Raw genomic sequence first — 23,586 nt, forward strand, 5'->3', positions numbered from 1 at the left:
TTGTTAAGTTAGTCCAATCCCACATATGCTTGTAAGACTTGTGGACTTCAACTCCCAAAATTCCTCAGCCGGAATTCTGGGAGTAGAAGTCCACAAGTCTTAGAGTCGAAGTACCAGGCCTAAAATGAAGATGAAAATTGTCTGAATGTCAGTTGGACTGAACCAAGATTTCTACCAGTAGTTCTTGACTTACGACAAAGCAATGCAACTCGACTTACGACTGCTAAGCAATGCACCTCACAGCTGCATCACTTAAGGGTAGAAATTCCAGTCCCATTTATGGTTGCAAGTGAAGGACTACTGCATACTACTAGTATTTCCTTCCAACAGAGGTTGTCCTGATAGGTCTACAGGAAGTCCTCGACTTATGGCCACAACTGACCCCAAAATTTCTATCGCTAACCAAGATGGTAGTTAAGTGAGTTTTTGCTCCATTTTATGACTTTTCTTGCCACAGCTGCTAAGTAAATCACTGCAGCTGTGTTAATAACATAGTTGTTAACAAATCTGGCTTGCCTGTTGCTTGCCATAAGGTCTCAAAAGGGGACCACATGACTCCCAGATACTGCAACCGTCATAAATATGAATCAGTTGCCAAGCATCTGAATTTTGATCACGTGATTGTGGAGATGATGCAGTAGTGTGAAAAACGGCCATAAATCTCTTTTTTTTCAGTGCCGTTGAAACTGAATGGTCACTAAATAAATAGTTGCCAGTCAAAGGCCTATCTGTACTCCTCTGAAGGAAAGAGGCTAACCTGGGGCAGAGTGGGGTGGAATTCTCTGAAATAGAAGAAAATGGCTGACAGAAACCTTTCCAAAGTCTTCTACATACCATCTATCATCTTCCACTTCAAGGAATTGTTTAATAATACAGTTGGCCATGACCAGTGGTGGGTTTCCAAATTTTTTCCTACTGGTTCTGTGCACTTGTCAAGCCCGAAATTGACATATGCGTAGCCATTTTATTTCGCCTTATTATATATTCCTTTTCTTTCTTTTCCTTTGCTGGTTACGGGGGGGGGAAGGGTTTCGGGCTTGCCATATTCCTAAGGTGGGAGGAATGGAGATAGAGAGAGTTGTTTAGGCTAGGTGGTTCTCCTTCCCGTGGGAACGAAAACTGACCCTGCTGAGACCTGGAAGTGGAGGATGATGACACCAGGCAACGTTGATTTACTTCTATTTGGGAATGTGACTTTTGGGGGTTGTTTCGAATTTCCAATATTACATGGTGTAAATTCCGGGTTGAGTCAGATCTGGAATTACAACGGACTTTACCAATTTGATGCTTTCCTAAATAAAAGAAATGGTTTTGGAAGGTAGACTTTGCTCTTTTCTTTTTAAATGGATTTCATCACTGGGAAACCTGACAGTGCTTTGCGAAGGCATGCAGGGCTCAAATACCGACTTTGTCAACACCGGTGAGCTGCCTGAGACCATTTTTTTTAGCTCAGCTGAGGCGTGGAAATCTACTCTGCTGCGTGAATCAGCGGAGCTAAAAAAACAAGGAAATATAGGAGAGGTAACGGCGGGTGGTGGGTGGGTGGGGCCAGTCAGAGGTGGTATTGTCGGTTCTCAGAACTGGTCAAAATTTCCGCTACTGGTACACCAGAACTGGTCCGAACCGGGTAAATACCACCTCTGTCCATGACACTTCTCTGACAAAATGGCTGCTTTGTATATAGCTCTTAAGGAAGAAATAGCAGGAGACTTAAAAACTTTTCTTCCTCATTGTTCTTTTTTGGCATGTCCTCGAGGCAGCCCTGACCCATTTCGAACTGGGGGAAAAGCACATTTATCTTTTTACCAATTGATGCAGGAATAAAAAACCCTCCTCATCTGTCATTTCCTCTGATCGCTCTTTCCGGTTTGCACACAAAGGATAATCCAGGTTCCCAGGTGATCTGTGTTTGCTTCCAGCTACCTCGCCTCAGCCTGAACCTGAAACATTTGTTTGCAGACATCTGCTAAATCAGAGGAGGCATACTCATTAAGGGGCCATGATTAGTGGAGGGTTTGCAGCTCAGGGTAGTCTCCAAAACAGACAAGCATCTGATGCCCTTCTAGGAAAACAGATAGGGGTCAGTACATTTGGCACTGATTTTTCTCCCGTCCACCTCATAACAACCTCATTCTTGGTCTTTAATGGGTGAATGGACACGAATTAATGTGATACATATTCTAGGATGGTTCACATCAAGAGAGATGTGTTGTGAGAAACAAAAGCATTCTTGGGATAACAATGACACCAACAGAACAGAAAATTTGTTAGCTCGGGGTTGAACTGTGGGGTGTTTTCCGCTCTCTAAGTTTGGTTGTTTTCTTGCAGACATTTCATTACCCAGCTAGGTAATATCCTCAGGGTTAACCCCATTCCCTTCTAGGTCTGATGAGGTTACCTAGTTGGGCAATGAAATGTCTGCAAAAAAAAAAACCCCACCAAGTTCAGAGAGAGTCTTATATAACTTCTTGACCAGTGTTTTCAACCTTAGCCACTTTAAAATGATCGGACTTCAACTCCCAGAATTCCCCAGCTGTGTATGCCAGAATCCCCCAGTCTCAACCATCCAGGGCCGGCTGTGGAATTCTGGGAGTTGAAGTCCAGACATCTTAAAGCTGCTAACATTCTAAAGATAAAACTTCTCTGTGGTAGTTTTAGAAACGTTCAAGCAGATACGTTCTAACCTGTTGAAACCTTTTGCAAGGTCTCTTGGAATATGAATATCCACAATTGCATCCTTCGCCCAGCAGCGAAGAAATTATCAAGGCTTTGGCAGTTTTCTCCTTCCCTTAAGCGGGGAGTCAATCTGAAGATGTCTAGATTATTGGGCTGTTTGGGGGTTTTTTAAATTTATTTTTCTTCCCCATGTTTTGGCTGGAGATTTGGCTGGCTAGCAGCACGAAATTTAGGGCAATTTGAAAAGACTGTAGATTTATACTCCTTGTCATTTCTGAAGGTTTGGAAACGGTGGACTTGCCTTAATTGGCCCCCAATCTGCCAGAAAAGGAAACCAATAACCATTTTGATAGAATAGCTCAGGGTTCAACAAGTGGGGTCCTTGCTGCTCTCTGAGCTTGGTGGTTTTCTTGCAAGCATTTCATCACCCATCTAGGTAACATCATCAGTGCACCAGTCTGCAAGAAAACCACTAAGCTCGGAGAGCACCAAGGACCCCACAGTCACTTTAATCTTTTCAGCAAAAATACCCAAAGTTCTTGGTAGCATCTTAAACCACGTGGGAGCTTAAATGAAGCATAGTCTGCTTTATCTCCGGGGGATGCAATTATCCAATATATCCTCACCATACTAATGTCCCTTAAAACGAGTGCAGAAGAAAAGAATATGCACAATTTGAGGGAGAAGAGACAACCTAATCCAGGGGTGTCAAACTAGATTTCATTGAGGGCCGCATCAAGGTTGTGTTTGACCTTGGGAGGGGGCATGGCCAGGGTAGGCATAGATAGTCACTCATGTCACTCATAGTCACTCGCTAAGTCACTCATGTTGGGGGCACCTGTGATGGTCAACTTCCCTCAGACCTCACTTTCATTATAATCTATCCTCCTTCCTTCCTTCCTTCCTTCCTTCCTTCCTTCCTTCCTTCCTTCCTTCCTTCCTTCCTTCCTTCCTTCCTTCCTTCCTTCCTTCCTTCCTTCCCTCCTCTTCTTTTTCTTTCCCTCTCCCTTCTCCTTCCTTTCCCTCTTTCCTTATTTTCCTTCCTTGATCTCTTCCCATCTTTCCTTTCTGTTTTTCCCTTTCTCCTTTCCTGTCCCTTCCTGCATGCTCAAATGCAAAAGGGGAAACATTTCTCCTTTTTGTTTCTCTTTTGTTTTTAGTTTGTTTTGCTAGCCGCTTCCAGCGAAAACGGAGCTTTGGGGGGGGGGGGCTTCATGCAGCCTCCCAAGCTCCATTTTCACTGCCAGAGGCACCGCGGGCCTATCCTTTGCGGTTTCCAGGGCCGCCCTGCCGGCCAGTTCTAAGCACCCCATGGGCCCTTGAGTTTGACACCCCTGACCTAACCACTACAGGTAGTCCTCAACATACGACCACAATTGGGACCAGAATCTCCACTGTTAAGCCAAGTGGATGTTACATGAGTTGCGCCCGATTTTACGACCTTTTCATCACGGTCGTTAAGTGAATAGCACAGTCATTAAGCGAATCCGTCTTCTCTCACTGACTTCGCTTGTTGGAAGCTGGCTGGGAAGGTTGTACATGATGGTCACATGACCCCAGGATGCTGCAACCCTTATAAATATATACCAATCGTCAAGCACCAGAATTATGCCGATCACATAACTGTGGGGACGCTACGATGGGTGGTTGTTAAGTCTGAGTACCGATCGTATGTCACTTTTTTCAGTGCCATTACAATTCTGAACGGTTTGTAAATGAATGGTTGTAAATTGAGGACTGCCTGTACGAGAATTTCAAGATTTCTAGGTCCATGGAGGCAAAACAGAGTCTCTGTGTCTATTTAATCCAAACCATCACAGTTTCTGTCTGGAATTCTATTTTCAGTTTTACATTTTACAACAGCCTCTGGGAAAGGATCGTGCAATATTCCCAGACCTTTTCTGAATTTTCTAAGTAGGGAAATATTATTTCCCCCCCCCCCTCCTGGGACTTCAAATGAAAGGGAATTCCTTTTCCAACCTACTCTTGTGTGCGCATCGCATTCACATCCGAAGACCAAGGAGCCTGTGTGGTCTACAAACAGTAGCCTCGTGGGATGGAAAGTGCTGTTGTCCAGGTTTAAAACTGAGGGAAAACCACAGTGGTGGGATTCAGCCAGTTCACACCAGTTCAGGAGAACCAGTTGTTAACTTTCTGAACAGTTTGGTGAACTGGTTGTTGGAAGAAATCATTCGGGCAGAGAACCGGTTGTTAAATTATTTGAATCCCACCAGTGGGGGAAACCAAGCGTCCGAGACAGACAAAAATTTCAAATGATCTACTGCTAACTTAAGGGTGAGAAGGGACAACTCAAATCTCACACAGTTTACAAGGTAAGGCAGAATGGGGTGGACAGACAAAGAGCAAATTTGGGACCCAATGTGACGTTTCTAAAATGACCAGACAGACAGACAGAACGAAAACAGAGTGAAAACCTTTTTGGACAGGATGAGGTCAAAAAAAAAAAAATTACGATAAAGAGAAACAGTGGCGCAAAATAAATTCCTCCTGGTTATTTACTCCAAATGTTAATTATTTCTTCACCGATTCTAGCTGGGCTCTTGTTTCTAACCGTTAGATTACTGAGAGGGAACCCCTCTTTTAAAATTTAAAGAGTGCAACTCCTTATTACCTTAAGGGACAGCCAGATCAATCGTAACTGCCTCTTTCCTGCATAATGTGATTATTCAAAAGGCTCACCCCTTGTTGAGGCCCTAATCCCAGCATCGGGAAAAAGAAAAACCGTGTTTCCTGGAAGCCAGCAAATCAATCAAAGGCACTCAGTAAAGATGAATATCTAACCTGGAGTAGTCATCTTCCACTAGCATGTGCTTTGGGATAGGTGAGTATCTTCCAGGTGAGATGGGAGCCAGCGAGGTCTTGTATTCTAAAGTGTCATTGTTGCCTGAAGACAGGATGTGGTTTTCCATTTGTGGGGAATAAGCTACGGGGTTAAAGAAGACGTGCAATTACCATTCCATTCATGCCACCGTTCAATTCACGGCAAACAGCCTGAGGTATTACAGAAAATTCAAGGGGCCCCTTGTGTCTTGTTTGGCAAACAGGCACACGTAGGAAAGGAAATCAGGGGTGGGCTTCATAAACTTTAGCAAACAGTTCTCTGCCTGGTTGCGGGGTGGGTGTGGCCATTGTGGGTGTGGCCTAGTCAGCCTCTTGCACCACAGCGGTGTGTGTGTGTGTGTGTGTGCTTTTTTGCTCCGGAGGCCTGAGCCTCCGGGAGGGTGAAAAACGGCCTCCCCGGACTCCGGAGGCTCTCCGGAAGCCAGAAACAGGCCTATTTCCAGCCTTCCTGAACTTCCGGGAGGCCCGTTTTTCACCCGCCCTGAGCCTCCGCATGCGCCCTGCACTTACCTGCATCCAAAACGGGCCACATGGGGGCTCCTGGGAGGGGCAAGGTGGGGCAGGTGGGGGTGGGATTTGGGGGTTCTCTGAACTGCACAGAATCTTAGCTAGGGGATTTCCCAAATCCCAGCGAACCCCAAGCAGCCTACCAAATCCTGGAAAGGATTTTAGGAAGTTTAAGGCATCCAAGGTTTAAACCAGGGGTCCCCAACCCTTGGCTGCGGCCCATTTCCTGGACTTGAACCTTTCGGAACCAAGCAGTGGACGTGGCGTGCGTGTGCACAGGTGTGTGCATTCCCACTTGTGCAAGGAGAGAACAAGCATGTGCACTCCCTTTGGGCCAGTGGCACAGTCGCTTGCCTGCCACTCAGGCGGACCCACCCCCCCTCTGCCCCCATCTTCCCCCTTTGCTGGTCTACAAAGCCGCAAAGGTTGGGGGAACTCTGGCTTAAAGAGAATTGAGCGACTGGCATTTAACGTTAGTATTTTTCAAAGGTTTAAACAGGGCTCAAATTTTTGGCTCTGGGCTCTGGGATCGCCAATAGAGAAGATAATATTTGTAGCTCAGGGTTGAACTGAGGGGTCCTTGGTGCTCTCTCTCTCTTTCTCCCTCTCTTTCTTGGTGCTTGGTTGTTTTCTTGTGGGAGTTTCATTACCCAACTAAGTAACATCATCAGTGCTAGAAGGGAATGGGGAAGGAGGGAGGAGGAGGAGGAGGAGGAGGAGGAGGAGGAGGTGGTGGAAGAGGAGGGAGGAGGAGGAGGAGGAGAGGACAATGGGTCCTTTGTGGATTGTTTTCTTGCAGATATTTCATTACCCAACTAGGTAACATCATCAGTGCTAGAAGGAGTGGGGAAGGAGGGTGGTGGTGGTAGTGGTGGTGGTGGTGGTGGAGGAGGAGGAGGAGGAGGAGGAGGAGGAGGAGGAGGAGGAGGAGAAAGTCGACAACTGTGGTCCTTTGTGCTCTATGAGCCAGATTGTTTTCTTGCAGATATTTCATTACCCAACTAGGTAACATCATCAGTGCTAGAAGAGAATGGAGGAGGAGGAGAAGGGGAGGGAGGAGGAGGAGGGGAGGAGGGGAGAGGAGGAGGAGAAGGGAATGGACAACTGTGGTCCTTGGATGAGAGAGCAGAAGGGGAGAGATGGAGGAGGAGGAGGAGGGAGGGAGGAGGAGGAGGAGGAGGAGGAGGAGGAGGAGGAGGAGGAGGAGGAGGAGGAGGAGGAGGAGGAGGAAGGACTGTGGTCCTTTGTGCTCTATGAGCTAGATTGTTTTCTTGCAGACATTTCATTACCCAACTAGGTAACATCATCAGTGCTGGAAGGGAGTGGGGTTTGCTTTCAGTTTATATACAAGTGGCTTGCACTGTCAGTGTTGGTGGGAATGTTCTTGGTGGTTTCTTGATTAGGCTGTTACTAGCACTGCTGATGTTATCTAGTTGGGTAACAAACCATCCACAAATAAACAACCAAGCTCAGAGACACCAAGGACCTCTCGTACAGTACTAAATTAGTGTCAGATAAGGGTTAATGGAATTCAAGAGGCATTTGTGGAAACGTAACAACTCTAGGCTGATGACTTGCTTAACTCCGCCCCCAGCTCTTCTTGCTCTCCTGCTACAATAATATGAGTTCTGGAGCAATTTAAATGATGCTACACCTTGGTTAGATTAACCTCCCTCCCCCAGAATTATGGTTTCAATCACATAGTTCCTTATCTCCCCTCTCCATTCATTCTTCACTGAAGGTTCTTCAGTACATTTGAGTGAGAATCCTTTATTCTGAATCCATTTGGTACTTTTCCCTTAAAACGTCACTCAAACATTTAGAATGTGACAACAACATCCAAGAAAAAAAAATTGTATATCATAACTTACGATGAGTAATATCTGGAGGGCCATAAGGGTCGGTCATATAGATGGTGGTTGGTTTCCCCACTTTTAAATAGACTACGTCAGATGTATTCTTCAATATTGCTACTGCTTCTTCGTGTGTTACTTCTTCTAAACTGTAATTATTTACCTTAACGAAAGCAGAAAGAAAAGTCTGATGTGGAAACCGAGCCAACATTTGCTCACGCGCTAATCAAAAGAAGACAACTTTTTACTCAAGGAACAGAGTAAATTATGCCAATTCTGTGTGACGAATAAGGTATTTTATCATTCAAATGATAAAAAAATTCAAAGACGCTGAGCTTGTTGATCAGAAAGAGCGGCAGTTCGGTGGTTCGAATCCCTAGTGCCGCGTAACAGAATGAGCTCCCGTTACTTGTCCCAGCTTCTGCCAACCTAGCAGTTTGAAAGCATGTAAAAATGCAAGTAGAAAAATAGGGACCACTTTGGTGGGAAGGTAACAGTGTTCCGTGCGCCTTCAGCATTTAGTCATTCCAGCCACATGACCACTGAGACGTCTTTGGATAGCGCTGGCTCTTCGGCTTTGTAATGGAGATGAGCACCACCCCCTAGAGCCGGAAACTACTAGCACATATGTGCGAGGGGAACCTTTATCTTTACCTTATCATTCAAATGCAGTCTTCTAGATAGCTGGTTAGGGTTATGAATTTTGGACTGGAGAAGCTACATAGAACTGGATCTATTTAGTAGCAAATGGATGAGGGAACTATCGTGAAATCCAGGAGCTTCAAGTTCGACCGGGAAGTAAAAAACTAAAACAAAATAAATTCTTGGAAGAAGATAATGGTGGTGCAGTGGTTAAAATGCCATATTGCAGGCAAACTCTGCCCACAGCCTGGAGTTTGATCCTGATGGGATTTGAGGTTGACTCAGCCTTCCATCTGTCCTGCCCCTGTCGGAATCTGATTCCGAGGGGGAGGTTGAACACCTGACAGGGAGTGGGAGTGTGGCTCTGTTGGCTGTGGAAGAAACTGGAGAAGGGCACAGTCCGGCTGGGCAGAGCAGGGGAGAGGTAGAGCAAGGCAGAGGGAATTCAGAGGAAGATTCAGGGCCACCCCCTCTTCATCCTAGGGCATGCAGGGAGGAACGGTGAGTTGCATGGCTTACGGGGAAGGAAAGGCCCTGATTCCCTTCATAAGCTGCAGCTGGAAACACAGTGTTTAAAAAGGGGAGTTTGCCCACAGCAACTTGTTTGAAACAATATTATCTTATTTTGTCAAGGCTTATCTGGGTTCCTGACGTCTTCCCAACTGTGTATGTTTTGTTGGCCTTTGTAGTCTGCAATTCCTTATCCTGCCCTATCCAGTTAATTGCTGCAGAGTGTGGTTTGTGTGGATTTTTATGTACAGTTTGTACGTACTTTGTTTTTGGACTGAATTTCCTCCACTTAAAAACTGTTCTTGGGAGAATTTTTTCTCCAGCCGAACGTAACTGGACATTGGGGGCAAAGTTGGCGGTATTAAAGGAACTTTTCTTACTCATGTGACTGTGTTGCTTTTGTGCCACACCCCGGGTCATCACACCATCCTTCCGAGGTCAGTGAAATGATGATCCAGATTGTTGAGGATAATACGTAAATAATGCTTTTGCATTGTAAACTTCCCAGAGAGTGCTGTAAAGCACTATGGGCTGGTATATAAGCCTAAATGCCATTGCTAGTGGAAAATCCAATGGGATCTATTATAATGCCTTGGTAAGACCACACTTGGAATACTGCATGCAATTTTTGTTGCCACGATGTATAAAAGGTGTTGAGACTCTAGAAAAAGTGCAGAGAAGAGCAGCAGAAATATTATGGGACTGGGGGCTAAAAGGTAGAACGAACGGTTGCTGGAATTGGGTATATCTACGTTTGGTGAAAAGAAGGACTTCCAATTTCCCAGGGGTTGCCACAAAGAAGAGAGAGTCAGGCTATTCTCCAAAGCACCTCAGAGTAGGTCAAGAAGTAAAACGTGCTTATCAAAGGTTATCCAAGAGAGATCTGGCCTAGAATTAAGGAGAAATTTCCTGACAGGGAGAACAATTAATCAGTGGAACAGCTTGCCACCAGAAGTTGTGGATGCTAAATTACTGGAGGTTTTGAAGAAGAGATTGGACAGTCATTTGTCTGAAATGGTGTAGGGTTTCCTGCCTGAGCAGGGGGATGGACTAGAAGACCTCCAAGATCCCTTCCAACTCTTTTGTTATTTTGTTCTGCACTAACTGTAGATCATAAGGAGGTACAAAGGTGCATGGTGAACGAGTAAGAACCCGTGTGTGTTATGTATTATATTTCATCACACTATCGATAAAAAAAAAAAATCGATGCCAATTCTCACCATAAGAAGCCTGTCCCCTACTTGCAGCCGTCCATCCTTTTGGGCTGCTCCACCATCAATAATTTTTGTGACATAGATGCTGTTGTCCCCAGGGATGTGCTGGTTTCCTACGCCTCCGGCAATGCTGAATCCCAGACCTAAAGGGAAATGAAAAAGGAGAAGAACCTTTATTGAGAGTACACTTTATTGAAAATGAACTAAGGTTAAGCTCAAAAGCAGTATCTCAGGCTACGTCAGGCCCCCCCAAATCCAAGAAAAAAACATTGGTCATTCTTTCAAGATGAGTTCTTTATTATTCCACCCCTATGGACAGTATAGGGCCACAGTGGCTCAGTGGCTAAGACGCCGAGCTTGTCGATCAGGAAGGTCGATAGTTCATCGGTTCAAAGCTCTAGTGCTGCGTAACGGAATGATCTCCCGTTACTTGCTTCTGCCAGCCTAGCAGTTCGAAAGCATGTAAAAAATGCAAGTAGAAAAATAGGGACCACTTTGGTGGGAAGGTCACAGCGTTCTGTGCACCTTTGGCGTTTAGGCATGCCGGCCACAGGACCACGGAGATGCCTTTGGACAGCGCTGGCTCTTCAGCTTTATAAGAGAGATGAGCACTGCCCGCTAGAGCCGGAAACAACCAGCACGTATGTGCAAGGGGAACCTTTACCTATAGACAGAATCTTGCTAAAGTGAAGCACTCTACTATCAGCAAGAAGCATGTACATGTAGTCCTCTGAAGTGGCATGAAGACTTCACGTGATCTTGATTTGCAATCTTCTCAGACAAGCACAGTCAATGGGAGAGACAGGATTTGCTTAACGACCGCATGATTCACTTAACAACCATGGCAAAGAAGGTTGCAAAATCGGGCGTGAATCACAACTATGGCAAAAAAAAAAAAGGCTGTGAATTTAGGGCATGATTCGCCCAACAACTGCCTCACTTGGCTATGAAAGTGGTGGTCTTATGTATGACCCCATGGGTGATCATAAGTTGAAGACTACCTGCACTATGTTAGCCTCATTGTCCATAATTACCTTTGGGTCCTTTGAACAGTTTAATTTCCACCACAGTCTCCAGAATAGGCCTCCTCCGACGGACATAGAGACGTACGATGGAGCCAGCTTCCTTCAGCGCCTCAACAGCTTTGCTATGTGAAACTTCGGATACGTCAGCCTCATTCACCCGCAAAATGCAATCATTGACCCTGGGGAAATAAAACCCAACAAGAACAGGAGACCAGTATAAGGACATTGTAATTTCAACATGACAAAGTGAATCGTCAGCTGTGCAGTCAATACTGTGGGATTCTTTGAGTATTTTCAAAGAAAAGAACTACCATGTTTTCCCCAAAATAAGACTGGGTCTTATATTATTTTTTTTGCTCCAAAAGACACATTGGGGCTTATTTTGGGGGAAATACGGTACTAAAATGCACCTGTCTGTCTGACAATATTAAGTGGGGCTTATTTTGGAGGTAGAGCTTATGTTACGAGCATCCTGGAAAATCATGCTAGGGCTTATTTTCTGGTTGGGTCTTATTTTGGGGGAAACATGATATGTAGCAGAAGATATTTATTTACCGTGTTTCTCATATAATAAGGCTGGGTCTTATTTTTTTTTAAGCCCGAAGAAATGGCTAGGTCGTCTTTTCGGAGGTGACTAAATTCCCCCCCCTTGCATCTTCGGGCGGGCGGGCAGTGACGACAGGTTGGATGTTGACCTCGACGTTGGTGGGGCACTTCGTATTGTGGTCAACGCAGGCAGCACCATATCCGGGTGTGCAACAAAAGTACTTCCTAACGGCAAGCCCCCCCACCATTCCTCCCCATTTCGCATGTTTTAATATAGGCCTTAATTTTGGGGGAGGGGCTTAATTTCATTTCATGCCTATAAAACATGCTGGGACTTCCTATTGGGGGAGGCCGTATTGTTGGAGAAACAGGGTATTTAGGAGTTTTATATTGCCGCCTATTTGCACATGGCGACTCAAGGCGGCTTACAAAAATATAAAAAAACATCATATAAAAATAATAAAATTAATAAAAGAGGCATATATTAATAAAATAATGAAATAAAATAACCCTCCCAAACCCCCGCCCCAGCGACAGCTCATCATACGAGCCATTTAACGGGCTCCATCCCGCTCTGCATTCCCCAGGAGGGCTGGCAGAACCAGGTCTTCCGCACCTTCTGGAAGAGTGTCAGAGTAGGGGCCATTGTAATTTATGGGGGAATGATGTTCCAGAGAGAGGGAGCCACCATGGAGAAGGCCCTTCTTCTGGGTCTCATCAGGTGTATCTCCCTAGGGCAGGGGTTCCCAATCTGGGGTGCGAGACGATATGCCAGGGGGTGCGAGAAAAGTCCAGGTGAATAATAGGATATCGGCTATATGTTGACATTTTTATTTATTATGCAACGGATTAACTTTGTTTTCATTTTAGAGTTAAGCATCGTTATTTAGTGGCCGTCACATACATAGCTGAAAAGATTCAATCCTACCATATATTTAACGCGTTCAGTAGTTCCTAAAGTTTAAATTTCAGGGGGTGCAAGGTTCGAGTGAAATTTCTTTAGGGGTGCGGGGCGAAAAAAAGGTTGGGGACCACTGCCCTAAGGGATGGGACCCGCAGGTTTCCCTGCCTCCCCGCTCTGGTGGGTTGGGTGGATATGATTGGCAAGAGACGGTGTTGTGGTTCGCTGGCAGCAGGTGTGGATGGCTGAGGTCTCGGAGAGTGAAGACTTAGACGAGGGGCCTGCGTGTGATGCAGGGATGCGGCCAGGATCATCAGGGAGCGGAATGCTGCCTTTGGAGATGGTGGAGGCTGGCAGCAGTGAGGAAGAGTTCCCCGAGGAGCCTGTGCCCAGTGCATGTGCGCGCAGGGCTGCTCGAAGAGCAGCTGCAGCAGCACGGGCGACTTGGGAGTAAGACTGCAAGGTAATGGCCCCTCCCTTAAGAGATAAAAGCCAGCTGAGAAACCGCAGTTCTTTGCAGAAGGCAAAGAAGTTTTACACTCGAGTCTGGTGGACGTTAGGAATATCTTAGTTGGTGCTTGGAGACTCTTTGTGTTGGAATTATTGCTTAGTAACTTTATCTGGTGTTCTTGGCAGCCTTGCAAAACCTCGGCAAGGCTCTTTCTTATCGGAGCTAATTGATTTGAAGCAGCCTTTTACCCATGAGGGAACGGGATTTGTAAAGAAACATTAAAAGGTTGTGCTGTTACCTTTGTCTTGTGTTTGCTTCCTCGGAACCAGGTTTGGGTCAGAACAGACGGTCCCTCAGATAACCTGGTCCCAAGCCATGAAGGGCTTTAAAGGGGACAACCAGCACCTTGAATTGCACCCAGAAGCAAATCGGCAACCAAGGCAGCTCCCGCATGAGAGGTGATACATGTGCACACACCAAGGTCTGCACAAAAACCATGTGGGCCGCTGCATTTTGCACCAACTGGAGCTTCCGGATGCTCTTCAAGGGCAGCCCCATGTAGATATAGGCCCATGTCAAGCACTTGTATCACTGATGTAGAAAGATATGGAATACAGGCAGTTTTCGGCTTACAACCATTTGTTTGGTGATCGTACAAAGTCACAATGGCACTGAAAAATGTGACTTATGGCTGTTTTTTTATAGTTATGATCTTTGCAACATCCCCATGATCAACGTGATCAAAATTCGGACGCTTGGCAACCTGTTCATATTTATGACCGTTGCTGTGCCCCAAGGTCATGGTGGTCCCCTTTTTACGACCTTCTGACAAGCAAAGTCAATGGGGAAGCCAGATTCACTTAACAGCTGGGGTTACTAACTTATCAATTGCAGTGATTCACTTAACAACGGGGAGAACAGAAAGGTTGTAAAATGGGGCAAAATTCACTTAACAAATGTCTCATTGGCAGAACAGAAATGTTACCTGTATTATGGTTTAGTCAGGAACTACCTGTATCATCATCATCATCTCTTTTTAATGACCCCCATAATCCATTGTGGGGTGGAGTCTGGGCAGCTGAATGGAGCTGAGTGTTTATTGGCCGGATGCCCTTCCTGTCACCAATGTGGAGTTATATTCAGCAGATATATTCTCAATTGTGTCCAAAGAGAGAAATATCTGCCTCTACCTAGGATCAAACTCACAACCTCCTGATTGTGAGGTGAGAGCTCCACCTCTAGGCCACCGCACCACTCCAAGGACCACCTGTATGGCAGCTAGAAATGCCAGTCCGGTGGCATCTGTTTAAAAACCTGATTGTCCCATGGGATTGCTTTATTTACTATGTACTGTACCTATTAAATCGGCTGCTAAATAGTATAGTTATCTGGGTGATTCACGAACATAAAATGAGACAACACACTTTTGTTTTAAGTTATGCCACAAGACAGCAAACTTACAGAATGAAAATTCCCTGCAGGACAGGAAACGTAATAATTAAAAGCCAGGCACATGCTATTTTTATACGTAGTTAAATATAAGCTATAGCTCAACATAAGGTGAAATAAACACTCTTCAGTATTCATAACAATTTGCTCGGAAATTCTCAAACCGGAGCAGCTACAAAATACCGTGCAATCTGTGTGCTGTATGAAAAAAATAAATTAAACTGCTTTCCACCAAATAAACGATGCGTGATTAGAAATATATCTCGGCAGACTTTATGGAGATGGAGGGAACAACACCATGAGCTCCGACAAAATTTTATTTCCCTTTTCAGAGAGGAATAAGTTTTGCTAATCGCACATGCCACACGCACACTATCTGAAGACATACTTGAACTGACAAAAGACAAAAAAATCCAGTTTTGCTCAGTGATTCTCTTTTAAGCTAAGCGCTAAAGCCAACGATACAGGTGTAGCAAGCTTGCTGAAGGTGTGGTTCCTCTTTGATTTTATCTCAATCTCTTTCTCTTTCCTCTCCTCTCTCTTCTCTCTCACCTCCCCCCTCTCCTCTATCTATCATCTGCTCTCTCTCTCTCTCTCTCTCTCTCTCTCTCTGTGTGTGTGTGTGTGTCTATCTGTCTCTCTCTCTCATCTCTCCTTTATCTCATCTATATCTCTCTCTCTTTCTGTCCCTCTCTCTCTCACTCTCATATACACACATTTCTCCTTGCTCATCTTTCTCTCTCCTCTCCTTTCTCTCTTCTCTATATTTCTTTCTCTTTCTCTCTCTCATCTCTCCTTTATCTCATCTATATCTGTCTCTCTTTCTCTGTCCCTCTCTCTCTCTCTCTCTCACACACACACCTCTCCTCTACCTCATCTTTCTCTCTCCTCTCCTTTATCTCTTCTCTATATTTCTTTCTCTCTCTCTCTCATCTCTCCTTTATCTCATCTATATCTGTCTCTCTTTCTCTGTCCCCCTCTCTTTCACACACACAAACCTCTCCTCTACCTCATCTTTCTCTCTCATCTCTCCTTTATCTCATCTCCATATTTCTTTCTCTTTCTCTCATCTCTCCTTTATCTCTTCTATATCTGTCTCTCTTTCTCTGTCCCCCTCTCTCTCACACACACACACCTCTCCTCTACCTCATCTTTCTCTCTCCTCTCCTTTATCTCCTCTCTATATTTCTTTCTCTTTCTCTCTCTTATCTCTCCTTTCTCTCATCTATATCTGTCTCCGTCCCTCTCACACACATTCACACACCTCTCTTCTATCTCCTCTATATCTCTCCCTCCCCCTCTCTCTCTCTCTCTCTCTCTCTCTCTCTCTGATCTCTTCTTTATCTCATCTATATCTGTCTCTTTCTCTGTGTGTCCCTCTCTCTCTCACACAGACGCACACATTCACACATATCTCTCCTCTATATCGTTCTCTCTTTCCCTCTCTCTCTCTTCCTCTCCCTCCCTCCCTCCCTCCCTCCCTCCTGCTCTCTCTCTCTCTCTTCTTTTCCCCTCCCTTTGTCTGCAGAGACTAAGAAACACATTTGTCACAACTCTGTGATGCCTAAATGTCATCCTTCATTTAAGGACCAGCAATTCAGGTTGAGCTACATTTGATAATCTGCTTGCACTCCTTTTGAATGACTTTTGGGAGCCAACATTTAAACCCCGGAATACCCGAAACTGTCCCAAACAATAAAACGGAAACAGACCAAAAAGAGATTTAAATAATTTGCCTGACCTACTTTGGCAAGACCCTCCCTGCAGTTTTCACAAACTGAGTTAGCTACAATTACCTGGGTACAGGCAGGGGTGGGATTCTACCAGTTCGCACCTATTCGCCAGAACCATTTGTTAACCTTCGAAGCAGTTCGGAGAACCGGTTGTTAGAAGAAATTACTGGCCTAATCCTTTAAGGAAGGCAGGAAGGAAACATTCTGGGGTTGCTTACAGAAACTGCCTCTCCGTTAACCCTTATTACATTCTTGGCAGGACTAGACTTCTTGTCTCAGGAACTTCTCTGGAGTTTTTTCCCCCCTCCTTTGCTGGTACTTTGCTTGTGTGGAGTGACCATTCAAAGTTACAATGGCACTGAAAAAAGTGACTTATGACCATTTTTCACACTTACGACTGTTGCAGCATCCTCACAGTCACGAGAGGCGATGCGTGCCTCAATGTGAGTGATGTTGAGTTGGCCACACCCATCCAGTCACATGACCACCAAGCCATGCCCGCCACAGAACTGGTTGTTAAAAATTTTGAATCTCACCCCTGGGTACAGGTAGTGACAGCTCCAGTGGTTTATTAACTTGCTTTGGCTACAAAGGTTCTTTTTAAGACACCCACTGAAAATGCCGCGGTGACAACACAAACTATCTGTGTTATTTTGGGGAGGACAATTTATGGATTCCTCTATCTGTATGAATTCTGGAGTGGGTACTGGAATAAGGGATGACAAGCCTCGAAGAGTTTTATCAAAAATCTTTGTTTCTGCTTTGTGCTTTCCTCCTTGATCCAGAGGTGGGGACCCTTTGGGGCTCAATGGGTCAAAAGTTTGGAAAATTGCCTTTTCTTTCTATCTTTCTATCTTCATTAATTAAAAAAAAAAATGCAGAGAAATTTCATCAACTCCAGGTTGCACAAGGCCTTCACTCTTTCTTTCCCCTTACCCCTTTATAAATTGTTTATTTATTTTCAAAGACAAAATGCAGAATTGAAATGAAAGGAGAAAAGAATACAAAACAAAAGCAAAGGGGAAAAAAGAGTTTAGAATAAAATATTCAACATACACATAAAATGCTGCCCCCCGCCCTTCCCGGTTGAATACTGATAAGTAGAAGGCTTAGAATAACAGAGTTGGAAGGGACCTTGGAGGTCTTCTAGTCCAACCCCCAGCTTAGGCAGGAAACCCTAATCCATTCCAGACAAATGGTTGTCCAATCTCTTCTTAAAACCTTCCAGTGTTGGAGCGTTCACAACTTCTGGAGGCAAGTTGTTCCACTGATTAATTTTCCCACAGTCAGTAAATTCCTCCTTAATTCCAGGTGGCTTCTCTCCTTGATAAATTTCTACCCAATGCTTCTTGTCCTGCCTTCTGGTGCTTTGGAGAATAGCTTGACTCCCTCTTTGTGGCAGCCCCTCAAATATTGGGGCACTCCTATCATGTCACCCCTAATCCTTCTTCTCATTAAACTAGACATGCCCAATTCCAGCAACAGGGAGCTGCAGCAGAGGGTTGAAAGAGCCAAATGCAGCTCCGGAGCTGCGGGTTGCCAACACCTGAACTAAACATACCCAATTCCAGCAAACGTTCTTCATATGTTTTACCCTCCAGTCCCTTAATCATCTTTGTTGCTCTTCTCTGTGCTTTTTCTAGAATCTCTACATCTTTTTTTTACATTGTATACAGGAATACAGGTGGCCCTTGACTTACAACAGTTCATTTAGTGACCATCCGACATTACGATGACACTGCAAAAAGCGCTTTAGGACCATTTTTCACACTTACGATTATTGTAGCATCCCCTTGGTCACAGGATCCAAATTAAGGCGCTTGGCAACTGATTCATATTTATGACAGTTGCAGTGTCCCTGGGGTCATGTGAGCTGGTCAGGATCGAACTGCCAAACTGCTGGCAGCCCAGCAGTCAGCAGAAAGTAGCCTGCAGTACCGCATTCTAACCACTGCACCACCGCCTCTCTAATAATTCTGTATCACAGCGATTTCATGCACCATGTGCTAAATAATCAAATAATACCCATAATAGCCCGGCTTGATTACATTTTTTTAAAGCTTTCCAGAAAAATCAATGCTATCTAAATCTCATAAACTAAGCGGGTATGGACACCAAAGAACTCCCATATAAGCAGCCATCTGTCCATTATTTAAGGCTCTGTCTTGAAGCCATGTACTACTTGTTCCACTTGAATCCCTGGGAGTCAACCTCATTATGGGAAAACCTGTCAAATTCTAGTCTTACAAGTACTTTTAAGGCCAAATCAAAATAGATAATAACCTGCTAGTAGGAAGGCCAGCAATCACAAACCCTCAAAGAAGGAGTAGTAATAACAGGAGGAAAAGTGACATGTATTGTTGCAGTCATTTTGAACCTGATTTATCACTGGTTGCTTGTATGTACACTGAGAGCTTATAATGTACTGGAGACAAATTCCTTGTGTGTCCAATCACGCTTGGACAATAAAGAATTCTATTCTATTCTATTCTATTCTATTCTATTCTATTCTATTCTATTCTATTCTATTCTATTCTATTCTATTCCTGATTCTATTCTATTCTACTCTACTCTACCCTACTCCTGTTGTATTCTACTCTACTCTACTCTACTCTACCCTACCCTAGAAATCTGTGATTTCTATTGTATTCTATTGTATTCTATTCCATTCTACTCTAATTCTACTCTAATTCTATTCTATTCTATTCTATTCTATTCTATTCTATTCTATTCTATTCTATTCTATTCTATTCTATTCTATTCCTGATTCTATCCTATCCTATCCTATTCCTGATTCTCTTCTCTTCCTGATTCTCCTCTCTTCTTTTCTCTTTGATTCCTGATTCCTGATTCTCTTCTCTTCTATTCCTGATTCTCTTCTCTTCTATTCCTGATTCTTTTCTATCCTATAGGAGCCTCTGTGGCACAGTGGTTAGAGTGCAGTACTGCAAGCTACTTCTGCTGCAGCCAGCTGCCTACAATTTGGCAGTTCAAATCCCACCAGGCTCAAGGTCGACTCAGCCTCTCATCCTTCTGAAGTGGGTAAAATGAGGACCCAAATTGTTGGGGGCAATATGCTGACTCTGTAAACTGCTTAGAGAGGGCTGTAAAAGCACAGTGAAGCGGTATACAAATCTAGGTGCTATTGCAATTCCTGATTCTCTCCTATCCCATCCCATCCCACTCCACTCCACTCCATTCCTTCTGTTGTTCCGCCTTCTATTCTGTTCTGTTCTGTTCTGTTCTTTTCTGTTCTAGGAATATTTAAACATCAGAGGCATGTCTTTGAGAAGTATCCTATTGGACAAATAAGAATACAAGTGGTCCTCAACTTACAAGCTTTTGTTTAGTGACTGTTGAAAGTTACGACAACACTGGAAAGTGACTTATGACCAGTTTTCATCCCATTATGAGCTACAAATATCCTCCTTTATTATGCTAATTATGCTAATTTTGCTCTGTCAATGCTCCATGTCTTTCGTGAACGACTAAACCATCTATAGAATTCCAAGCTAGGGAAAGTTGGTATCGGTGAAATGATATAGCAGGAAGTAAGGATCTGGATTAACCACCCAATCTGCCAGAGCAAGCAAGTAGTAAACATAATGGAAACATAAAACAGTAGTAAACATAAAGTAGTAAACAGAAATATAATGTATGAAGTTCACCCGAAGAAGATGAAGGAAAGGCATAAATATATTTCTGTTTTATTCTACCTGCATCTAACACAAAAGCCTTAACAGAAGTCAGTACTTACTCCTTTGCTCCAGATATATACACATATATCAGGTGCTCTCCTGAATTCTGGGCCTCCTGAATTTTTCCAGAACTTGTAAGCAATGCAAGCTGATATGGATCCCAGGTAGATGCAACGAAACGCAAATGTCTCAAATGGGATTAAAAAGGGGAACCCAGAAGAAGGGAAGGCGCCTTCATAGCTACTTGATCCCTGTCAATTGGAGTTTCGGAAAAAGTCACTTCGGTTAAAAAAAAAAAAGTCAAAGCAGCTTCTTCTCGCTCCAGCCAGACAACTGATTGCAACACATTCTCCTCTTCCAAATTGGTATGTTGCAAACAGCTTTCATCTTTTCCTCCTGAGCTTTCTCGGTTGGATTTTTGTCCTTGACAAATACGCCAACAAATCAAAGAGTCACAACAAACCCGGGGGCCAAAATTCCACCCATTTCTTCTTCTTCTTAATGGAGAGACGTCATCACGAAGGAGCAGAAGAGACGCCTCCAACGGCCAGAGGTGGGCAAACTCACTTTGCACGATCTTGTTCAAACTTGTCGAAGGAACATAAACGAGGCCCCACCCTCGTGCCAACAATCTAAATTAGAGCTCTCTAAAAACGGGCTGTTCTGCACTGAACACTGAGAGAGATGAGCGATTGTTACAAGACAACAAAGAACTCTAGGATAATAGAGCCGGAAGGGACCTTGGAGGTCTTCTAGTCCAACCCCTGGCTCCAGCAGGAGACCTTCCCTATTCCATTTTCAGATAAATGGCTGACCAGTCTCTTTTTGAAAGCCTCCAACAACAAGCTGTTCAGTGGTGATGTTCTACCGGTTCGGCCCGGTTCTACCGAGCCGGTAGCGCTGATGAGCAGCGGAGACCAAATCGGTTCTCTCTGCTGCTCTGCTGTTGGGGCCACCTGCCTGCCAGGGCTCCCATACTCACTTTTATTCCCTCCTTTTGAAGCGCAGCTGCTTTGCGCGGCACAGAATAGTGTCGCGCAGCTGCTGCTGAAGTGACCGGGAGAGTGCAGGCTTGCAGGAGGTGAGTTGGAATGCCTCTGCGGCTGCGCAAATGCCTCTGCGCCTGTGCAAAGTGCACATTTGTTGTGCACGCACATGCAAAGTATGTGCACACACGCAAAGCATGCCCACCAAGCCACGCCCACCGAACCGGTGGTAAAAAATTTTTGAATCCCATCACTGAAGCTGTTCCACTGATTAATTGTTCTCACTGTTAGCAAGTTTCTCCTTAATTCCAGGTCCTAATGAAGGAGAATATCTGTAGCTCAGGGTAGAAGTGTGGGATCCTTGGTGTTCTCTGAGCTGGTTGTTTTCTTGCAAACATCAGTGCTAGACTAGCTTCTCTCCTTGATTAGTTTCCATTCGTTGTTTTTTTGTCCTGCCTTCAGGTGCTTTGGAAAATAAGTTGACCCCCCTCTTCTTTGTGGAAGTCTCTCAAATACTGGAACACTGATATCATGTCACCCCTAATTCTTCTTTTCTCTAGACTAGCCAAATCCTGCAACCGTTCTTTTAAAACCGGCTTTTAATCGTTTTTGTTGCTCCACTCTTCACTTTTTCTAGGAAATTTCTCCTTAGTTCTAGGTTGCGTCTCTTCTTGATTAGTTTCCATCCATTATTTCTTGCTTTACTTTCTGGTGCTTTGGAAAAATAAGTTGACCCCTTTCTTCTTTGTGGCAGCCCCTCAAATACCGCAATACTGTGCTATCATGTTCCCCCTAGTCCTTCTTTTCTCTAGACTAGCAAAACCCAAATCCTGCAACCGTTCTTCGTATGTTTTAGTCTCCAGGCTTTTGATCATCTCTGTTGCTCCTCTCTGCATTTTCTGCAGGAAATTTCTCCTGATTTCTAGGTTGTTTCTCTCTCCTTGGTTAGTTTCCATCCATTGTTTCTATTTTCCTTGCGAAGAAAGACAGAACTGAGTCTATGGGAATTTTCTGACAGTGAGAACAATCAACCAATGGAATCACTTGTCTTTGGAAGTCGTGGGAGCTTCATCATTGGAGGCTTTCAAGAAGAGACTGGACTGCCCTCTGTCAGAAATGGGGTAGGGTCTCCTGCCTGGGCGGGGGGGGTTGGACTAGATGACCTACAAGGTCCCTTCCAACTCTGTTTATCTGTAATCTGCCTATCACCTCCTGAAAGCCATGGATGCAATGCTCCCTACCCAACTCCTCCAGAAATGGGGTCATTTTCAATGAGATGAAGGAACAGTTAAACATATGATTGTAGAATAGACATAACCAACCAGATGTAATTCTAATTAAATTTCAGTGCAAATCAAATTAAACCAAATGTATAGTGAGTTGGTTCTGGAAGCAGTAGGAGGTTTTGGCACGCAGCCTAGGAAAAGAATTATGCCCAGTTATTTGATGAAACTCCAGATAGATGTGGTCACCCAGCCAGCTTTCATGTCTAAGGCAGGACTAGAACTCAGAGTCTCTTGGTTTTAGGCCAGCACCTTAACCATTCCACTAAACTGTTCTCAGTTAGAGTATGTTCTGTCCAAATCAACCATATGATAGTTAACCTGATGGACTGGTTTATACAACATGCCAACTTCTTGGTTTGATTATAAGGTATAAATGTTTGCTCCAGTGGTGGGATTCATTTTTTTTTTTTTACTACTGGTGCTGTGAGCATGGCTTGGTGGGTGTGGTGTGGCTTGGTGGGCATGGCTTGGTGGGAAGGTTACTGCAAAATCCCCATTCCCTCCCCACCCCACTAACCTGCTTTCCAGCTCCCTTCTCTGGTGCAGGGCAACAAAAGAAGACCCAGATGATCAGCTGGGACTCAGGAGGCAGAGAATAAATGGGGATGGGGCCAGTCAGAGGTGGTCTTTGCTGGTTATCTGAACTACTCAAAGTTTCCGCTACCGGTTCTCCAGAACTGGTCAGAACCTGCTGAATACCACCTCTGGTTTGCTCCTCTGATTGGAGACTTGTGACTTCCAGGCCAATTTTGGAGAGTGATCTCTTTGGTTCTTATGATACATATTGCTTACTTGATTTAATTAGTTATACGCATATGTTTTAGTAAGACTACGGGTCTAATTTAACTATTCTTTTTATCGCAAAATGTCTTCCTACGGTTGTTCCTCTATTCCCTGAAGTTTAGAGTGGCCTAGGTTTTTACCTATCTACTTTTGTATTTTCATGCATTTAAATTCAATGGATATTCATCTTTTATATCGTTATTTTTATCATCTTGTAAGCTGCCCAGAGTCACTTCAACAGTGAGGTAGGAAGCATATAAATTTAATAAACAAACAAAGAAGAATATCTATGGAGATTCTCAGTCTTCCAAGTCATGGTTGTCCCAACGGTGCTTTTTCAAGAGGCAACTGAACTTTCTTGTTATTCTTTGAAGACGTTTTGCTTCTCATCCAAGTTTCTTATCCAAGAAGTATGGACAGGAAGCGAAATGTCTTCAAAGAATAACAAGAAAACCCAGTTGCCT

The 23,586-nt window shown here is 44.3% G+C and overlaps 1 protein-coding gene across 28 annotated transcripts in view; it reads right to left on the reverse strand.

The window, feature by feature from the left end:
* DLG2 (discs large MAGUK scaffold protein 2) overlaps positions 1 to 23,586 on the reverse strand; it is a 1,023,659-nt gene that overhangs the window by 204,658 nt on the left and 795,415 nt on the right. For 26 of the 28 annotated variants that reach the window (XR_015749696.1, XM_087966067.1, XM_087966065.1 and 23 more), the window contains 4 exons: positions 11,299 to 11,468; positions 10,271 to 10,407; positions 7,917 to 8,061; positions 5,479 to 5,620 (listed from right to left, as the gene is read on the reverse strand). Coding sequence is in view for 27 of the 28 variants with exons in the window: in XM_087966067.1 (XP_087822193.1) it covers positions 5,479 to 5,620; positions 7,917 to 8,061; positions 10,271 to 10,407; positions 11,299 to 11,468 (594 nt within the window). In the remaining variant the exon portion in view is untranslated. Of the gene's footprint in view, positions 1 to 5,478; positions 5,621 to 7,916; positions 8,062 to 10,270; positions 10,408 to 11,298; positions 11,469 to 20,126; positions 20,623 to 23,586 lie in introns of those variants that run through there. The other 2 variants (XM_087966078.1, XM_087966077.1) reach the window with 2 other exon arrangements.

The sequence above is a fragment of the Notechis scutatus genome, chromosome 5, assembly GCF_049901735.1.
Source record: "Notechis scutatus isolate UNSWTSFEM ecotype Mainland chromosome 5, rNotScu1.2, whole genome shotgun sequence".
Lineage (NCBI taxonomy): Eukaryota > Metazoa > Chordata > Lepidosauria > Squamata > Elapidae > Notechis > Notechis scutatus.